The 18,022-nt window shown below is 40.7% G+C and overlaps 1 protein-coding gene across 5 annotated transcripts in view; it reads right to left on the reverse strand.

Moving 5' to 3' along the window:
- The window catches only part of ALG9 (ALG9 alpha-1,2-mannosyltransferase), a 94,344-nt gene that overhangs the window by 17,397 nt on the left and 58,925 nt on the right, over positions 1 to 18,022 (reverse strand). For all 5 annotated transcript variants that reach the window (XM_040976922.1, XM_040976924.1, XM_040976921.1 and 2 more), the window contains one exon: positions 5,498 to 5,628. In XM_040976922.1, coding sequence (XP_040832856.1) covers positions 5,498 to 5,628 — 131 coding nt within the window. The remainder of the gene's footprint in view (positions 1 to 5,497; positions 5,629 to 18,022) is intronic.

The following is an 18,022-nucleotide window of genomic DNA, read 5'->3' on the forward strand; positions in this document are numbered from 1 at the left end:
GGTATATACCAGGTATGGCTGGGTTGTAACACCCAACACGAAGAACTGAAAAAGGTGTGAGTCATTTGGGCAAGGATACTGTTCCTGCAGGACAAGAGATGCACAGTCAACCTGGGCCAAGGACCTACCAATGTGAGCAAAATCTGTCGCTGGGAAGTGACCTGAGCTTGGGAAACTTTGGGAAACCCTGAAGTTGAGCACAAGAGCCAAGGCAAGAAGCAGCCCAGACTACGCCAGGTTACAGTACCCACCGGCATACATGTGGATCAGGTTTGGAGACAGACCTGGCTGGGCCAGGCTGGGCCAGTTTATAACATCCATTGGCAGATCTGAGAACTAGCATAGGGTGCAGAGGCCAGGCTAGATCGGGCCACAACACCAACCAGGACACATCAGGACCAGGACTGGAAGGATGGCTGACCTGGACTAGGCTGCAGCACCCACCAGCAGGAGCTGGAACTGAGGACAGGCTGGACAGAGCCAGGCTGAAGTATGCACTGGTGGATGCTGAGGTGAGGCAAGCTATGCCAGTCTCAGTGCAGTGGGTGTTGGGAATGTGAGCCCTAGGGCTGGGGGATTCTGGTGGGGTCCAGGTTGCCTGGCCTGGGCCCTTGGGCCTGCCTACAAAAACTCGTCCTCCTCAGTAGAAAAGATAGAGCAATGGATGGCAGGCCTGGATACACATGGAAGACATGGCAATCCATTGGAACCTGCAGAGGACATCTGGTACCATAGAACAAAAAGGAGAAAAGAGCAAATTGGACAAAGAGTTGTGCAATTTGGCTGGGTTATGACAGCAAAAATTTGGGTGAATGAAGATTCTAAGGTCAACTGTGTCAGCCATTGGACATTGGAAGTGTTCCCTCATTCTTCAATCAGTGAGATCAACAGCATTACAGACCTATTAAAACCACTTGAGCAGAACCCTTGAAGCATGTGCCACGTCAGGACCCAGGGTTGGTATCAGGAGGCCATTTCCCATCCCCAGTACTGGGGTGGTTAGGAGGCTGAGCATGGCCTCTCCTCTTATCTCTCCTTCCCCCAGATACAGGAAGAAGAAACAGAAAATACAGAATTTTTAAATTAAAAATAAAAATAAAGTATGGAAAGAAGTCAATAATAGGAAAATAACCTGATTTTAAAAAATGGTATAAAGACTTTAGCACCTCAAGTATTAAAAAAATAACAAATAAGCATATGAAAAAATGCTGCACGTTATATATCCTTAAGAGAAATGGAAATTAAAATAGCATCAAAGGCCGACAGTGGTATATCAGAATAATCTTCTGCATGCCGGTGCCAGTTCAAGTCTCAACTGTTGCATTTCTGATCCAGCTCCCTGCCAATGTGCTAGGAAAGCAGTCCAAGATGGCCGAAGTGCTTAGGCCATACACCCATGTGGTCAACCCCAAAGAAGCTCCAAGTTCCTGGCTTCAGAAAGGCTCTGTTATGTTCATGTGGGGCATGAACCAGAGAATGGAAGATTTCTGCCTTTCCCTCTCAAATAAAGAAATCATTTTTAAAAAACTGTTAAGTCCACTCATGATAAGCTTCAGACTCTCTGTATACAATATTCTGGAAGTGGTAAAACTATGAAGATGGTTAAAATTTCAGGGATAGACAGAGACTATGAGCAAGGAAGAATGGGTTGAGCACAGGTTTGTTTTTTTTTTAAGGGCGATGAAAATATGCTGTATAGCATAGTGGTTTTACATGATGTTATGTCACAGAACCATACAAACAAAAAGTAATCTATGGACTTTAGGTAATAATGATGTATCAATGTATTCTGTGAATCCTAACAGGCTAAGTATTAGTCTGGTAGTGATCATGATAATGGGGGAAGTTACGTATGTGTGGTGGCAGGGAGTACACAGGGCAATCTCTGTTTTTTTTTTTTATTCAGTTTTGCTATGAATTTGAAATCACTCTAAAAATATCTCAAAACAAAATGTGGTCAAAAGTATATGAAAAAGTGTTAGACATTACTAGTTACCAGGAAATGAAAATCAAAACCACAGTGAGGTATCATCTCATCCCATCAAGAATTTCAACAATCAAAATGACAAAAAATAACAAATGTAGGCAAGAATGTAGAAAAAGGGAAATTCTTAGAAATGAGAACTTTTAGAGACTGTTGATGGGGAGGTAAATAAGTTTACATTATGATGTCTTCTCAAAAACTACATACAGGACTATTGATGTGATGGATCTATTCTGCTACTGGGAATATATACAAAGGAAATGAAATCAGCTATCAAAGAGGTATCAATATTCACATGCTTACTACTGCAGCACTACTCATAACAATCAAGATACAAAATCAACCAAGATGCCCAGTAACAGATAACTGGATAAAGAAAATGTGATAGATACATGAAGGGGATATTATTCAGCCATAGAAAAGAAATCATCAGGCTAGCATTGTGGTACAGTGGATTAAGCAATGCTACCAGCCCATGTGAATGCTAGTTCAAGTCCCAGTTGCTTCACTTTCAATCAAACTCTGCTGACGCAGCTGGGAAAACAGTACAAGATGACATAAGAATGTGGCCACTGCCACCCATCTGAGACCCAGATGGAGTTCCAGGTTCCTGGCTTTGGCCTGGCCCCATCCTAGCCATTGTGGCCACTCAGGCAATGAAGTAGCAGATAAAAGATTTCCCTTTCTCTGTAATGTTGCCTTTGAAATAAATAAATAAGTCTTTGAGGATATTTTTACTGCAATCTGGTCATTAGCAGAGACATGGATGGAGAAGGAGGGCACTGTGCTCAGTGAAATAAGGCATGCACATAGACACCTGAATTCTTCTTCATACAGAGAAGCTACAAAGTTGATTTCATATAAGCATGGAGCAGGGCAGTGGTCACCAGAGGCTGGGAAGGGGATGAAGGCAGACAGTGAGTGGGTACAAAAAAGGGTACAAAATACAGTTGGATAAGAGGAGTAAGTTCCAGTGTTACACTGCACAGGAGAGTTACTTTAGTTGACAATTCACTATATATTCTATAAAGAGCCAAAAGAAGAGTTCACAGATTCTTACCACAAAGACACTACAAATATTTAAAGAGATGAAATACTAGGGGCTAGCACTGTAGCCTATTGGGCTAAGGAACCATCTGTGACACCAGCATCGCATACAAGTGCCAGCACAAATTGCAGCACTTCCAATCCAGCTCTCTATTAATGTATCTGGGAAAGCAGTGGGAGATGGTCCAAATGCATGGACCCCTACCACCCACGTAGGAGACCTGGATAGAGTTAGAGAATTCTGGCTTCAGCCTGGCCCAGCCCTGACTGTTGCAGCCATTTAGAAGTAAACCAGGAAATGTAGTATATGTGCTGCTGAAGCGAGCACATAGAAGCAAACCTGGAAATGTAATCTTGTTCTCTTTCTCTCTCAAGCAAACCAGATCCAAGTGCTTGCTTGTGCTCTCCCCTCTTACTTTGTCTCCTCCTTTCTCACTTGGTAAGTTTGCTTTGTAAATAATAATTTTTTAAAATACAACTCCTTATGAAGGACTATACTACTGTAACAATATGGGGAACATTAGTCAGGGGGTGTGGGAATTTGTGGGGGTGGGGGTGGAAATCCTAGACTCAATGAAATTGTATCATAAAATTCAAGATTCAAAATAAAAATTAAAAAAATAAACAAATGACCTAACAGTGGGATGGAAGGGAAGTTACTCATGCTCACTGTCTTTGTGTACTCATCATACATTCTGCAGTCCACTGTAATCTTACTTCTTTCCAAGAGTCTATGAACTCGTGCCAAGGGCACAGGAAACCTACTTGATGCTATTCTGGTGAATGCCTTGTTGTTTCCCCTCACTCATCCTCAGCAGGATTTTACCATGTTTCACTACTTCTTAACTCATTCCACAGTTTGTTTAGGAACAGTGTAATTACTACTTGGTTTTCTTTATGTTTATTTCAATACTTCTCTTTGGCCTCTTGCTTTGAGCATCCCTTAGCTTGGTATCTCTCTGAATTCTATCTTGGATTCTGCTTTCATCCCATCTACTCCTTGTGAGCTCACATACTTTGTGGCTCTCGGTGTCACTTCTCAGACATCTAGTTTCTAGTACCACTACTCATCAAATTGCCAAGTTTTTCTTCTTCAAAGAGCTGCAAGCATCCAAAATTTATCATGCACCCAAATGAATGTCTTATTTCCTCCCCTAGCACTCAGTTTCCTTGCACACTCACTTACCTAATTGCTGATGCTAGAAATTTGGGGATTACTGTTGTCTCAATCCAATTATGAGCCATCAAATTCTATCAGCTTTTTTCAGTTTCACTGACAGTGCCCTTGGTCAAGCTGCCTCCAGGACTTTAATTAACTACCTTCAGCCCAATCTCCACATTGGAGTCAATTTCAAACATTGATATCTGTCCTTTCTTGAAATCATCAATTGTTTTTAGTTGAAGTACAAGTTTCTAATTATGTTCCTCAGAACATGTCCTTTTCTAAACCCCAGCCTCATCTTTGATTTGCCCCAGGCCATGGTACATGACTTGTTATGCACATGCACATTACCTATATTTGATGCATAAAATATATTGTCATCTGCAGATTTTGCAAAACAAAAAAAGGGGGGGAACACTAAAAATCATGAACAGATCATTAAACACTGAATATACATTGTAGTATGACACAATACCCCATAAATATTTGTATCTATTGTCAACTAAAAATTCTTAAAATATGTGTTAAAGAGAAGCATTATTTCCTATGATGTGAAAACATTATTCCTATCAATTCTGCAGCAGATACTGAAGGGAGTGGTTTTAGGCTACAAGAAACCACAGGATAGTGTGGTTCAATGTTTATTTTTGAAAATTGCTCTCCAACTCAGATGCCTTCCTATTTCCTTCTACCCCCCCCCCCCAAGCACTCCTTTGCCTTTCCAACTGTTACTGCCCAAGAAGTCCCTGAAGAGACTCGTTCTAAAAGCACAGTGACCTGCTCAGCTCCTAAAGCTCTCAGAACTCAGCTCTTGTTTTATGTCCAAGATCAACTTGGTTTACAGGTCAACATCTCAGCCTACATGCTAGCCCTGCTTAGATTGCACAGACTTCAAAAAACTAGATTCTAATCTACTCATGAACTTTAAAAAAAACCATCTAGATCCTCAAAAAATGCTGAATCTTCCTGAAAGTGTCAGAATAGTCTCAGTGAAGAGATCTGAAATTTGCTGCAAAAAAAAATCATCCAATTCACCTATTTGATTTTCCTCAACACATCTATCAGTTTCACTCAGATCCCTTCATTTAGATGAATCCAGAATATACTACGCTTTCTGGTTCCTTGAGAGAGAAAGCACCTCCACATTCCTCATGAAACTAGAGACATCCAGAAGATACCTTGGGTTCAACTAAAAAGAAAATAATGGCCCTTAGGGCAGCCCAGGACTGGCAGTTACACAACCCTACAATCTATTTTCTACCTGTACTAGCTCTAGTACACATCCTAAGATTAAAGCCACATACCTGGAAGCATCAAGGAATGGTCTGTGTGCCAAGCTGATCCATTCTTCTCTATTGGACGAATATCTCGGCTCCCGGGGTGTTTCTCTCATGGTGTCCAAATCCACTAAATAATGGCACTTGCTGATATCAATCTGAAATGGAGAAAGGCCAAATATTCGTCAGTAATGGGGAAGGTTCCTTCAGGTTGGGGAGCATCAACTGTAGTCCCAAGAATTCCCACAGGGTTACAGAAAAAAAAAAAAAAACATAAAATCCCTCAGATAGTGGATGTTCCCTGCATTCTCTCCGCCCAGACAGAGGTATTGAAGTAGGTGCACGGGAGGCAGAGCCTGCATTCCCTCCATGAAACACTCATCTAAGCCTTGGATGCTGAGTTCTAAGTCTAACAGCACAGTCAGAAGCAAACATGAATCCACTGCTGCCTCTGGAGAACCTATCTTCTGCTCACACTGCTCTTTCCACTCACGTTATTCTGCACACTGAAAGGTATGGTTCTGTCATGGGAGGTTCTACTACACCTCCTAGGGGGTACCGAAGCATCATATCTTCTTCAAAAATTCAACAGAACTGGCGGTGATACTCAAACCATCCTTCATCAATATTCCATAAAATTGAGCTATCAGAATCGCAAAAGTGAAGATGAAAAATAAAAACACATAGGATTAACAAAACGACGATCACCCAGTTGCTCAAAACAAATATATCAAAGCATTGCAGGTGTTCACAGAAGTCACTAATTTCATTTAAAATCACATTGGCACTGTGCCTTAAAATTGATGAATTGAATGGAACATGCTACACAACCTCGAGGTTTTTGTAATTAAACAGCTCATTCCAGATCATATCCATATTCTCTTCATCTCATCTCAAAGCCATCAGAACATATACCAGCCACAGGGAAAACTTTTTAAAATTTTTTATTTATTTATTATTGGAAAGGGAGATATATAGAAAGAAACACAGAGAGCAATATCTTCTCTGGTTCACTCCCAAAGTGGCTGCAAGTGGCTGCAAGGCCAGAGCTGAGCCAATCCAAAGCCAGGAACCAGGGGCTTATTCCGGGTCTGCCATGGGGATGCAGAGCCCCAGGCTACAGGACATTCTCTATTGCCTTCCCAGACTACAAGCAGGATGCTGGATGACAGGCAGAGCATCTGGGATATGAAACGGCACCCATGTGGGATGCTGGTGTATACAAGGCAAGGATTAGTCACTATGCTATCACTCCAGACCCCACAATGAAAACTCTTAAGCATCTGAATTCTTTAAAACGTTGGATTTTAATGGGGCTAATGCTTTGTGTACTGAATAAAGCTACCTCCTTTAAAACTGGCATTTCATAAGGAGTGCCAGTTCAAGTCTCAGCTGTTCCACTTCCAATCTCATTCCCTGCTAATGTCTTGGGAAAAGCAACAGAAAATGGCCCTAGTGTTTGGGTCCCTCCCACTTATGTAGGAGACTGAGATGAAGTGCCTGGCTCCTAACTTCAGCCTGGCCCAGTGCCGGCCACTGTAGTCAAATGAATGAGCGGATGAAGGATCTCTGTCTCTCCCTCTCTTTGTAATTCTTTTAAATAAAATTTCTAAAAGTTTCAACTTTTGGTCCCAAGTCCTCAACTTGAACATGCTGGGATCCCATATGGGCACCAGTTTTAATCCCGGCAGCACCACTTCCCATCTAGCTCCCTGTTTGTGGTCTGGGAAAGCAGTAGAGACAGCCCAAAGCCTTAGGATGTTACACCCGCATCAGAGACCTGGAGGAGGTTCCTGGCTCCTGGCTTGGGATCGGCATAGCACTGGCCTTTGCAGCCTCTTGGAGAGAAAATCATCGGACAGAAGATCTTTTCTGTCTCTCCTCCTCTCTGTATATCTGACTTTGTAATAAAAATAAATTTTTTAAAAAAAGTTCCAACTTTCACAAATATATATATAACTACGTAAGTTTCTCTTCAGGTAAATAAAATCTAAAAAAGTAGAAAAAAATATTGCTAATGCAATCAGCTAAATACAAGTCTCAAGGGAAGGAAATTAATTTGCATTTTTTATAGGTTAATGATGTTATGAGTTTTATTTTAAAAATAATCTTAACAAATGCTTTATAGGATTATCTATATTTTATAAATGAGGAAGTCAACACTCAAATAAATTTGTTTTTTCAAAATACTAAATTAAGCTCCTAAAATACACTAGGAATTAAGTTAGAGCTGAGGATACAGACCAAATAATACAGGGTCTGCCCTAAAAGGATTTACAATTCTGACCAAAATCACATGAGTGTACAGAAGAGCCGTATTTGGAAGCAGGTCAGTATGACTTCAACAGCCATATCTCAAGGTTACCAAAAGTACAGACAAGGGCTGTCAGGAGTTCATCTAAACACTTCATCAAAATGAAAATTAAAAAGAAAAACCACCCCTTCTAGATTGTAAGGCTTCAGCTAAGACAAAGGCTTAGGTCTGTAACACATCTCATATTTGGTGATGCAGAGCTCTACTTGTCCTGTGGGACCAGGGGTATGTCAAAGTTGCGTGCTACACTGCACTAGAGGGTTTCTGGTCACTAGGCTCACACAAGCAGTAAAGCTCAAAAGAATCCAAATTTTTGTAATTACTAAAGCAGGTTATCAAATCCGGACTAGAGGATATTAAAAAATATATCAATGACATAAACACATAAATATCAGCAGTAAACAAAATGGCATTTTATAAAAATAGAAGATTTTTGAAAATGTTCGCCATGGAATATTCTAATACAAGCAGTTTTGTTTAAAAAAATTATAGAATTTTTAGGGCCCTCTGGTGCAGTAGCCTACCAGCTAAAGCCCAAAGCATTGAATACTGGGACCCCATATGGGCAACGGTTCTAATACCAGCTACTCCATTTCCCATCCAGCTCCCTGCTGTGGCCTGGGAAAGCAGTAGAGGACAGCCCAAAGCCTTGGAACCCTGCACTCCTGTGGGAGACCTGGAGGCAGTTCCTGGCTCCTGGCTTGGGATCAGTGCAGCACCAGCCATTGAAGTCACTTGGAGAGTGAATCATCGGGCAGAAGATTTTCCTCTCTGTCTCTCCCCTCTCTGCATATCTGACTTTGCAATAAAAATAAATCTTTCAAAAAATTACAGAATTTTATTAATATTCATAAAGCAATAAATTAATGTGACATATATCCATAACAAGATTGTGGTAAGCCCACACAATTCACAGAAAGCAATGAGGTTCTGATACTCAAGGAAGCTCAAAGGTATTATACAAGGTTCAAGAAACCAGACACTGAAGGGCATGTATGTTGTATGATTTTGTTTATATGAGTGTACTTCAAAAAGTTTGTGGAAAAGAGAACTATAAGTTTATGGGCAGGTATTCTGTCTACCAGTTTAAATGGCACTTTTGATGCTTGCACCCCATCTCAGAGTAACTAGGTTCAGGGTTTGGCTCTGCTCCCAATTCCAGCTTCCTGCTAATGCACATCCTGGGAGCAGCAGTGATGCTATAAGCAGCTGGGTAACTGCCACACCTTACAGAAGACCTAGTTTGGGTCCTTAGGCTCCTTGCTTTGGCCCAGCCCAGTCCTAGCTGTTGTGGATATTTGGGGAAGGAACCAACAGTGGTAAGTGCTCTTTCCAGCTGTGTCTCTCAAATTAAGGATTTGCTTATTTATTTAAAATGCAGAGTTAAAAAGAGAGGGAGGCCGTGATCCTTCATCTGTTGCTTGGTTCCCCAAATGGCTACCAATAGTTTGCGCCTGGCGAGGAGGAAGTCAGAAGCTCAGAGCGCCTTTGAGGTCTCTCAGTTGAGTATAGGGGCCCAAGCAGTTGGACCATCATCATCTGCTTTTCCAGATGCCTTTAGCAGGAAGCTGGATCAGAAGTGGAACAGCAAGTCTTGAACCAGTACACACACAGAATGCTGGCACTACAGGTGCCAGCTTCATCAGCTACACCATAATATCAGCTCTAGCTTCTTGAAATAATAAATAAAAGTTAAAAATTAAAAATCTGCAAAAGTGCTTAAAACAAGAAAAATTTGGTACAAAAATTTTGAAATCCATGGATAGGTTTTTTTTTCCCCCACAACATGTACTTTTCTCCAACTTTGAAAGGAACCACACATAGATGACTTTCTAAATATTTTTCACCAAAATAAAGTTATCTTTCTATTTCATTTTCTGCAAACCTTTTTCAAGAATCCCTGGCAAAATCTCTAAAACAGAAAGCAGAGGGTGCTATCAACTGGGGAAGTAATTGCTCAAAAGATACAGGCTTTTTTCAGAGAGTTGTGATAGAAATGTTCCAAAGTTAGATATTGGTGATGGTTATACAACATTACAAATGAAACAGAAGGCATCAATTGCACACTTACAGTGACAACTATGATGAATGTACATTTTACAACTAAAAAATTGAAGTGGTGAATTTTATCCCCACATTTTTTTTCTTTTTTTCCAAATATTTATTTATTTTTCATTTCAAAGTCAGATATACAGAGAGGAGGAGAGACAGAGAGGAAGATCATCCATCTGATGATTCACTCCCCAAGTGACCACAACGGCCAGTACTGCGCCGATCCCAAGCCGGGATCCAGGAATCTCTTTCAGGTCTTCCACATGGGTGCAGGGTCCCAAAGCATTGGGCCACCCTCAACTGCTTTCCCAGGCCACAAGGAGGGAGCTGGATGGGAAGTGGAGCTGCTAGGATTAGAACCAGCACCCATATGGGATCCTGGCGCGTTCAAGGTGAGGACTTTAGCCACTAGGCCACGCCACTGGGCCCTATCCCCACAATTTTTAACAGACAATAAAGTAGACCATAGCAGTGAATAACATGCCTTAATCCTAGAGTAAAAACACATCATAAAATCATTAATTCCAAACAAATTGAATGATAGATTAAATACAATATCAATAAACATCCCCACAACTTCTGTGAACATTGACAAGTGAATTATAAACTGAAAATGCAGATGAACAAAACCAGTCCAGGTCATTTTGAAAATAAAGAACAAGGTGAGCATTTTATACACTATTAAGCCTAATTAATTACTGTTTATGAAGACAATTATCAGTGCAGGATTAAATCAACAGACCAATGAACAGAATATAAAGCCTGGAAGAACTACAGGTTCTCACAGACCCTGGATTAGAATAAAGCTAACATCACAAAGCAGTGGGAAGCAAATGATCATTTCATTTACTGCAGCTAGGACGACTGGATACTCTTTAGTGGAGGAAACCAAAGTACAACTTCAAGCCATAACAAAAATCACCTTCAGATGGACTAGATGGACTATAGATATGAAAGTGAAAAGTATAGCAACAATGCTTTTAGAAGATAATAGAATATCTTCAAGATCTTGGGGTAAAGATCTTTTTAGCCAAGACACAAAAAGCACTAATCATAAAATTAAATGATTATATCTGACTAGATTAAAATTGAGAATATTACAATCTGTTGATGAAAAGACACCATGAAAAAAGCACAAAAACAAGTCACAGAATAAGAATAGACATATGCAACATATTTTACCATGCAGAACCCTTGCCTAGGCTATGTAAAGAACTGTGGTTAACCAAAAGATAAAGAAACTCCAAGTAAAAAACTAAGTAAATGAGTCGAACAGGTACTTCATAAGAAGAGATCTAAATAGCTAAACCAAATGAAAACGTACTCAATCTCACTAAAAACCAGGAAAGGCAAATTAAAACTACAATGAAAAATCAGGCTACCCAGTGCTGGCCAGAATCTGAAGCAATAATTACATAATGTTGATGGAAGACTACACTGGCACAGCTCTTTACAAACCTACTTAGCAGCATCTGCTAAAATTGAGCATTTATAGCTCTTATGATCCAATGTTTTGGACTGACAATCTACATTGGACATCTAATTCACAAAAGGGCCATCATTTTATGTGGTTCAGTTGAGTGTACAAACAACAGAAATGCCTGAGTCAAAACACAAGTTCAACCATGTTCACAATGGTAGTATTTGTTGTTGACCCAGATTGGGAACAATCAAGCATCACCTATAAAAGGAAAGATAAATGTGGTGGGTCATACAATAAAATACTACTATTACAGCTCCATCTAGTATCATGTGTGATTATTGCAAACAAAATGTTTAGTGAGAAAACCACCACACACAAGAAGGCCCAGCAAAGGAGCTTAGCAACTAAAAGTCCTTGCCTTGTATGTGCCAAGATTCCATATGGGCTCTGGTTCATATCCCGGTGGCCCCGATTCCCATCCAGCTCCCTGCTTGTGGCCTGGGAAAGCAGTTGAGGATGGCCCAAAGCCTTGGTACCCTGCACCCACATGGGAGACTTGGAAGAGGCTCCAGGCTCCTGGCTTTGGATCAGCTCAGCTCCACCCATTGCGGCCACTTGAGAAGTGAATCAACAGATGGAAGATCTTCCTCTCTGTCTCTCTCCCTCTATAAATCTGACTTTACAATTTTAAAAAATCTTTTAAAAAACACACAAGAAAAAAACAGTATGATTCAATAAAACTAATCAAATTTATTCAAAGAAACATGAAAAAGGAGAGAATTTTAAGAGAAAGGACATTATTGCCATAAAAGTCAGAAGACTGCCTCTGAAAATGGAGTGTGGATAGTGATCAAAAGGAATCAGAGGAGAAGTTTTTTGGGTACTGAGAATGTTCTATTATTGGACTTGGGTGATGGTTATTTACTGTACACTTCACATTTTGTACCTTCTTAGGCTTATAGGTTATGTGTAACTTGAATCAGACTTTTAAACACTGCACGTAAGAATAATGTGGTTATCTCTGGCTTACAGCAAACCCTGTTTTCTTCTCCAGCCTCCATGTCACAGCAGTGTTCTCATTTTCCCAGCATTATTTATATGTAAAAAATACTTCCGTCTCACATCTGTCTCTACATATGGACTATTCCTCCAGGGGAGAAAAAGCTCACTGAGAATTGACGTCAGACCCAATTCCATTCCACATAACTCTCTAAAAATGATCCTTTGCATAAACACTTCAGGAAGTAGCCTTTTTGGTCTGAACACCCACTCTGTTGCTCCCAAGGAGTCTAAGAACATGGAAACAAGTTTTAAAAGCTTTGTAAGTGCTATGCCTCTGTAATCAAATAAAACTAGCAAGAGATGGAGACTAAAAAAAATGTACATATTTATTTGAAAGGCAGATAGGCAGTGGTCTCCCATGGACTGGCTCACTTCTCAAATGCCAGTAAGAGCCAGGGTCAGGTCAGGTCTAAGCCTGGAGCCAGGAAGTCAGTCCAAGTCTCCCACGTAGGTGGTACAGCCCCAAGAACCTGAGCCATTATTTTATGCCTTCCAGAGTGCACATTAGCAGGAAGCTGGAAGAGGAAATCCAACTAGGACTCGAACCTGGGTACCCTGATATAGGATACAAGCATTTTAAGTACTGTCTTAATCACTGTGGCAACAACCACCCCAAGATAATGCAGCAGCTCTCCAGATCTCAGGGTTATACATCATCCTTCAGTGAGAGAGCCCTCAGTATGACATTTTAATTACTGACCTCCGCCTGCCTTTCGCCGGCCAGGCAAACTTCAGTCTGGCTATTCAGATTTGGTGTTGGGTACATGGAGAAGTGTATAGTGAATAATTAATACCCAACTATACCTGTCATCTGAGGTATCACTTGTCATACTGCCCATAAGCAAATTCTACTTCAAGAATAGGTCTCAGAATGACACCAAGGCCAAACCATATTGAGATAATAAGCCATTTAAAATAACGCAATCTCTTTGTACATTTTTCTAGAAAGTAAGCTGAACATAAAAGGTCAAAGGCCTCCCATAGAAAATGGTTAGGCATGATCAAGGGTAAGTTCTTTACAGAAAAAAGTAAGGTTATTAGAAAGGAGTTTTAAGTCAGCAAATCTAGACTCCTGTCTGCCCTCTATACACAAGATAACCCACACTTAAGGCCTGGGTTTTCTTTAAGACTAATTAATTTATTTAAAAGAGTAACCACAAAAATAAAGAATTTTCCATCCACTGCTTCAATCCCAACCCTCTCCCATCCCTGCCAAAAAGGCTGCAACAATAATGGCTGGCCAGGAGTCTGGAACTTCATCTGGATCTCTCAGACCCACCTGGGTTGTCACCCACTGCTTTCCACGCACATCAGCAGGGAGCTGGATCAGACGTGAAGCAGCCAGGACTCAAAGTGCTCCAACAGGAGATGTCAGTATCACAAGAAATTTAAACTGTTGTACCACATCAGCTCTATCACTTAAAATTTTCTATGTTTCTTCTTTTTAATAAATACCACTTAGCTTAACAAGTCATCATGATTAAGTGAGATGATTCATTTTAACAAAACTTGTCAACTATAAAGCACTACACAACATTTAGACCATCAGCAAGAATCCTTGACCAGCTCTGTCAAAACCCTCAGTATGTGTGTTACCGAAGTTGGCCCAAATCTTGAGGCCTTAGAACCCATTAAATTATTGTTTCAATCAAGATTAATATCTATTGTGAATTCAAGCTAAACTCAACACACAAGGCAGAAGAATTACATTAACTACTCACAGCCCCTGAATAGCAATAAAAATAGTATCCACTCAATAGTGTCAAAAAAAAAAAACAAAACTTCCAAGTAATGAGGCTGGTGTAATGACTCAACTGGCTAATCCTTCACCCAAAAGCAATGACACCCCACATGTGCCAGTTCATGTCCTAGCTGTTCCACTTCCCATCCATGTCCCTGTTTATGGTCTGGGAAAACAAAGGAGGATGACCTGAAGCCTGAGAATCCTATACCTTGTGTAGTAGACCCGGAAGAGGCTTCTGGCTTTGGATCAGCCATTGGTAGCAATGGGGGGAATGAACAGCAAATCTACCTTTCTAAGTAAATAAATAAATCTTGAAAAAAAAAAACCTTCTAAGTAACATCAAAACATCTGCTAAGCATCCACTTGGTGAGTCCTAAACTAGAGTACACAAAATCATCACAAGACATGTTCCTGATATTACACTCACAATTCAGGTTAAGAAATGACATTAACATATATGGAATACAAAGTAAGGTGCTAGCTATTTTAAGAGAAGAGAATAGGTAGGAAGCAATAACAAGGGATTAGAGAATCTGGAGAGATTTCCTAGACACGGTGACATAAAAGCTAGAGACAACAGAAGAAAAACGGGCAGACATAAGCATGGTTTACAAGGGGGAACAGAAAGGAGATCTGCTCGCTCCCAAAAAAATGTGTACTGAGAAAACTAAAGAGTAATAGAAGATCTAAGCAAGGATACTCTTGTTGATTTTGTACATTAAGAATTTATGCCATGTTTTCCAGTAAGATGACTAGAAGATGGGTTTTGGGTAAAGAAAGGTCCATTGTGGCCATGGGACAGGAATTTAGGAGGAAGGAAATATCGGAGGAAAAAAGCTCAAAGACTCCAGGGGCTAATGTAGCTGTGAAATACTGATGGCTTCTTGAACTGCAATGGTGATGAGAATGGAGAACAAAGAAATGGCAAATCACAGGTTCATTTAAAGGAAAAGCAATTACACCAAGATTTCCTACACTAATGAACCAGGGAGATGAAGGGTTCAAGAATGGATGAGTTTGGGTGAGATGAAGGAAAGATGCTAATTGGAGCCTTTACCCACATAGGTGGGAAGAAGGAAGACACATTCCAACAATGAAAAGAAGGTCAATATGACTGGAATACTGAGAATAATGGAATGCAGTCCCTGCTACCAACTCATACTTTCTTTTTACAATTCAGATTTTGGCTAAAAATTATCTCAAGAAAGACTTCACTGATCAGTTAAGCCAGGACAGGATCCAAGATAACATGCTCTCATAACATCCAGTACATCTTAAAATACTTCATTATTATAATCTATAAATTAACTGAGAAACTCATTGTATGCTCCCTAATTGGTGTTATGTCTAAATCGTCCACTCTTTTATTCCAAAAACTGCATGACACAAAACACTCAGGGGGTGCTAAGTAAATGGATATTTGACAAATGAATGTACACAAGAATGCATGAGGAAGGTGAAAGCAAGTGATGGAAGGAAGGAAGGTGAAATACAGACCGGAACAGAAGGGCATGACACAGTTTAAGAAGATGCCTGTAGTCCTGTGCAGAAGAACAAAACAGAAGGGGCAAAGGCTGGAAGGAACCAGTACAGAGGGTGCAAAATAAGGAAATTCTAGTTGTTTTGTTTGTTTGTTTGTTTTTGAGAAGGCATCCAAGGGCCAGCATGGTGATGTATAGTCAGTAAAAGGTGCTGGGACGATGGCATCCTGTATGGGTGCTGCTAGCTTGTGTACCAGCTGTTCAACTTTCCGTCCAACTCCCTACTAATGTGCCTAGGAAAGTAGCAGAGGATGGCCCAAGTGCTTGGCCTACCTGCACGCACCTGGAAGATCTGTAACAAGTTCCTGGCTTCCACCTGGCTGAGCCCTGGACATCATAGTCATCAGAGGAGTAAATCAGTGAGTGAAAAGAGAGAGAGAGAGAGAGAGAGAGAGAGAGAGAGAGTGTACGCACGCGCATGCGCCCCCCCCCCCGCCTCTTTCAAATAAATTAATAAATCTTAAAAAGAGAGAGAGAGAAAGCGCATGCGAGAGAGATGATTGCATCCCATAACAGAACTGGGTTCAACTCCTAGCTCCATTTCCTATCAATGCAGATCCTGGAAGGCAATGGTGATGGTCCGAGTGATTGGGCTCTCTATTACCCACATGAGAGACCTGGATTGACTTCCCAGCTCCCAGCTTTGGCCTCAGTCCAGACCTGGCTGCTGCAGCTATTTAAGGAACAAACAGATGGGAACTCTCTGCGTCTCTTGTTTCTCTTTCTCTCTGCCTCTCAAACAATTTTTTTTATGGTGAAGAGCAGGTTTCAAACACTGCAGAAAGACAGTGAGTTAGCTGACGACTGAGAAAGAGTAACCATGGGAATGGGCCCCACAGTTGTGATGCATTTGCTATCATTTAGAATGCTGGTACAGGGACAAGGAAAGAATGAAGAGCCCAACCTCTTATTCTCAGTGACCTTCCCTGCTGTCTATCCAGCTGCCTGAGCCAAGCTCTACAAATCCTAAAACAGGAAGGATGTGAATTTGTATTCAGGCATCTATCAGCTGGAAATGACAATGACGCACATAGTTGTAAAAATAGAGATCTCTGGCAAGGGCCAAGATGAAGTTCAGTGAACATCACATAGAAATCATCTCCACATAAATAAGACAGATCTTATTTCTCAAATGTCACTGAAAATTCTCTGGCAAACTACTACAGTGAGAAAAAAAAAAAGTAGAAGTCCAAGAGGATAATTTGGAAGATCAATTGAAACCAATTGTCTTGCAAGTTTCTACAGCAAGAATTAAAGCAGGGGGGAAAAAACTGTTTAGCCACTTCACTCACAGCTAAGTAAAACATGGTGTTAACTGAGGATATTCAAGAGTAACATTGGTTGATATGTTAACATTCAATTTTAAGCTGTATTCAGAGCGCTGTCTTTCCCAAACACATCATAAATTCTAATTGATCCTATATTCTTAGCCCCTCGGTGAGCAACTTTGAGTGGTGTCCAAGGTTCCCAGAGCTGAACATTACAAGCTTTGGGAAGGTGGGGATGAATCTCTCTTGATCACTACTGTATCCTTGGTGCCAAGCATGGTAGAGAACCTGGAAAATCTGACGCAGCCACAAGCATTTGTGGAAGCAGAAGATGTGCACCAGCTGCACCAGCTTGCAGCATACCACGCACCACACTGTTCAGAACTCTGACCAGCTATTTCCTCCACAATCTCATATAAATTAACCATCTCTAATTAGTGAAATGCATTCCAACATCAGTAACCTAATTACTGAGTTTCAGTTAAGACTAGAAAAGTCACCACAGCAAGATCTGACTTACATGGTTATTTTACAGAATAGAAAGTTAAAGTATGTGTGTTACCCTTAGAAATTAACTTAAACAATTGTTTCTGATTCCACCACAGTGATAATATGCAACTCCTTTTAGATTCTAGGGGTGTACTTCTGAAGAAAATAAACACAAGACTCACATTTAAAAACAACTGAGTCCATTCTGCACTACTCTAACAGAACACCTGAGACTAGGTGATTTATAAGGAACAGAAACTTATTTCCCCATAGCACTGGAGGTTAAGAAGACCAGTTTAGCACGTCAGCATCTGGCAGGGACCTTGCTACATCATTCTGTACATGAAAACGTCACAGAAGGGCAAGGATGAGCGAGCAGAAAGAAGCCAAACCTGCCCTCTTACAAGGAACCACTCTTGTGATAAGAAATCCAAGACAACACAGGCATTCCCCTTATAGCAACGCTCATTTATTCAGGAGAGCAGTGCCCCCATCACCCAAACACCTCTCCTTAGGTCACACCTTCCAATACCACTGCATTACGGGTTGTTTCCAACACATGGACTTCAGGGGACACATTCTAACCATGGAGTTAAGCCAAATTCCAAACGGACAGTCTTTCTTTTTCTCAATACAAAGATAACTAAGTTAGTGCTGCA

Source organism: Ochotona curzoniae, unplaced genomic scaffold (assembly GCF_017591425.1).
Source record: "Ochotona curzoniae isolate NIBS_2020 unplaced genomic scaffold, NIBS_Ocur_1.0 contig_2723, whole genome shotgun sequence".
Classification (NCBI taxonomy): Eukaryota; Metazoa; Chordata; class Mammalia; order Lagomorpha; family Ochotonidae; genus Ochotona; species Ochotona curzoniae.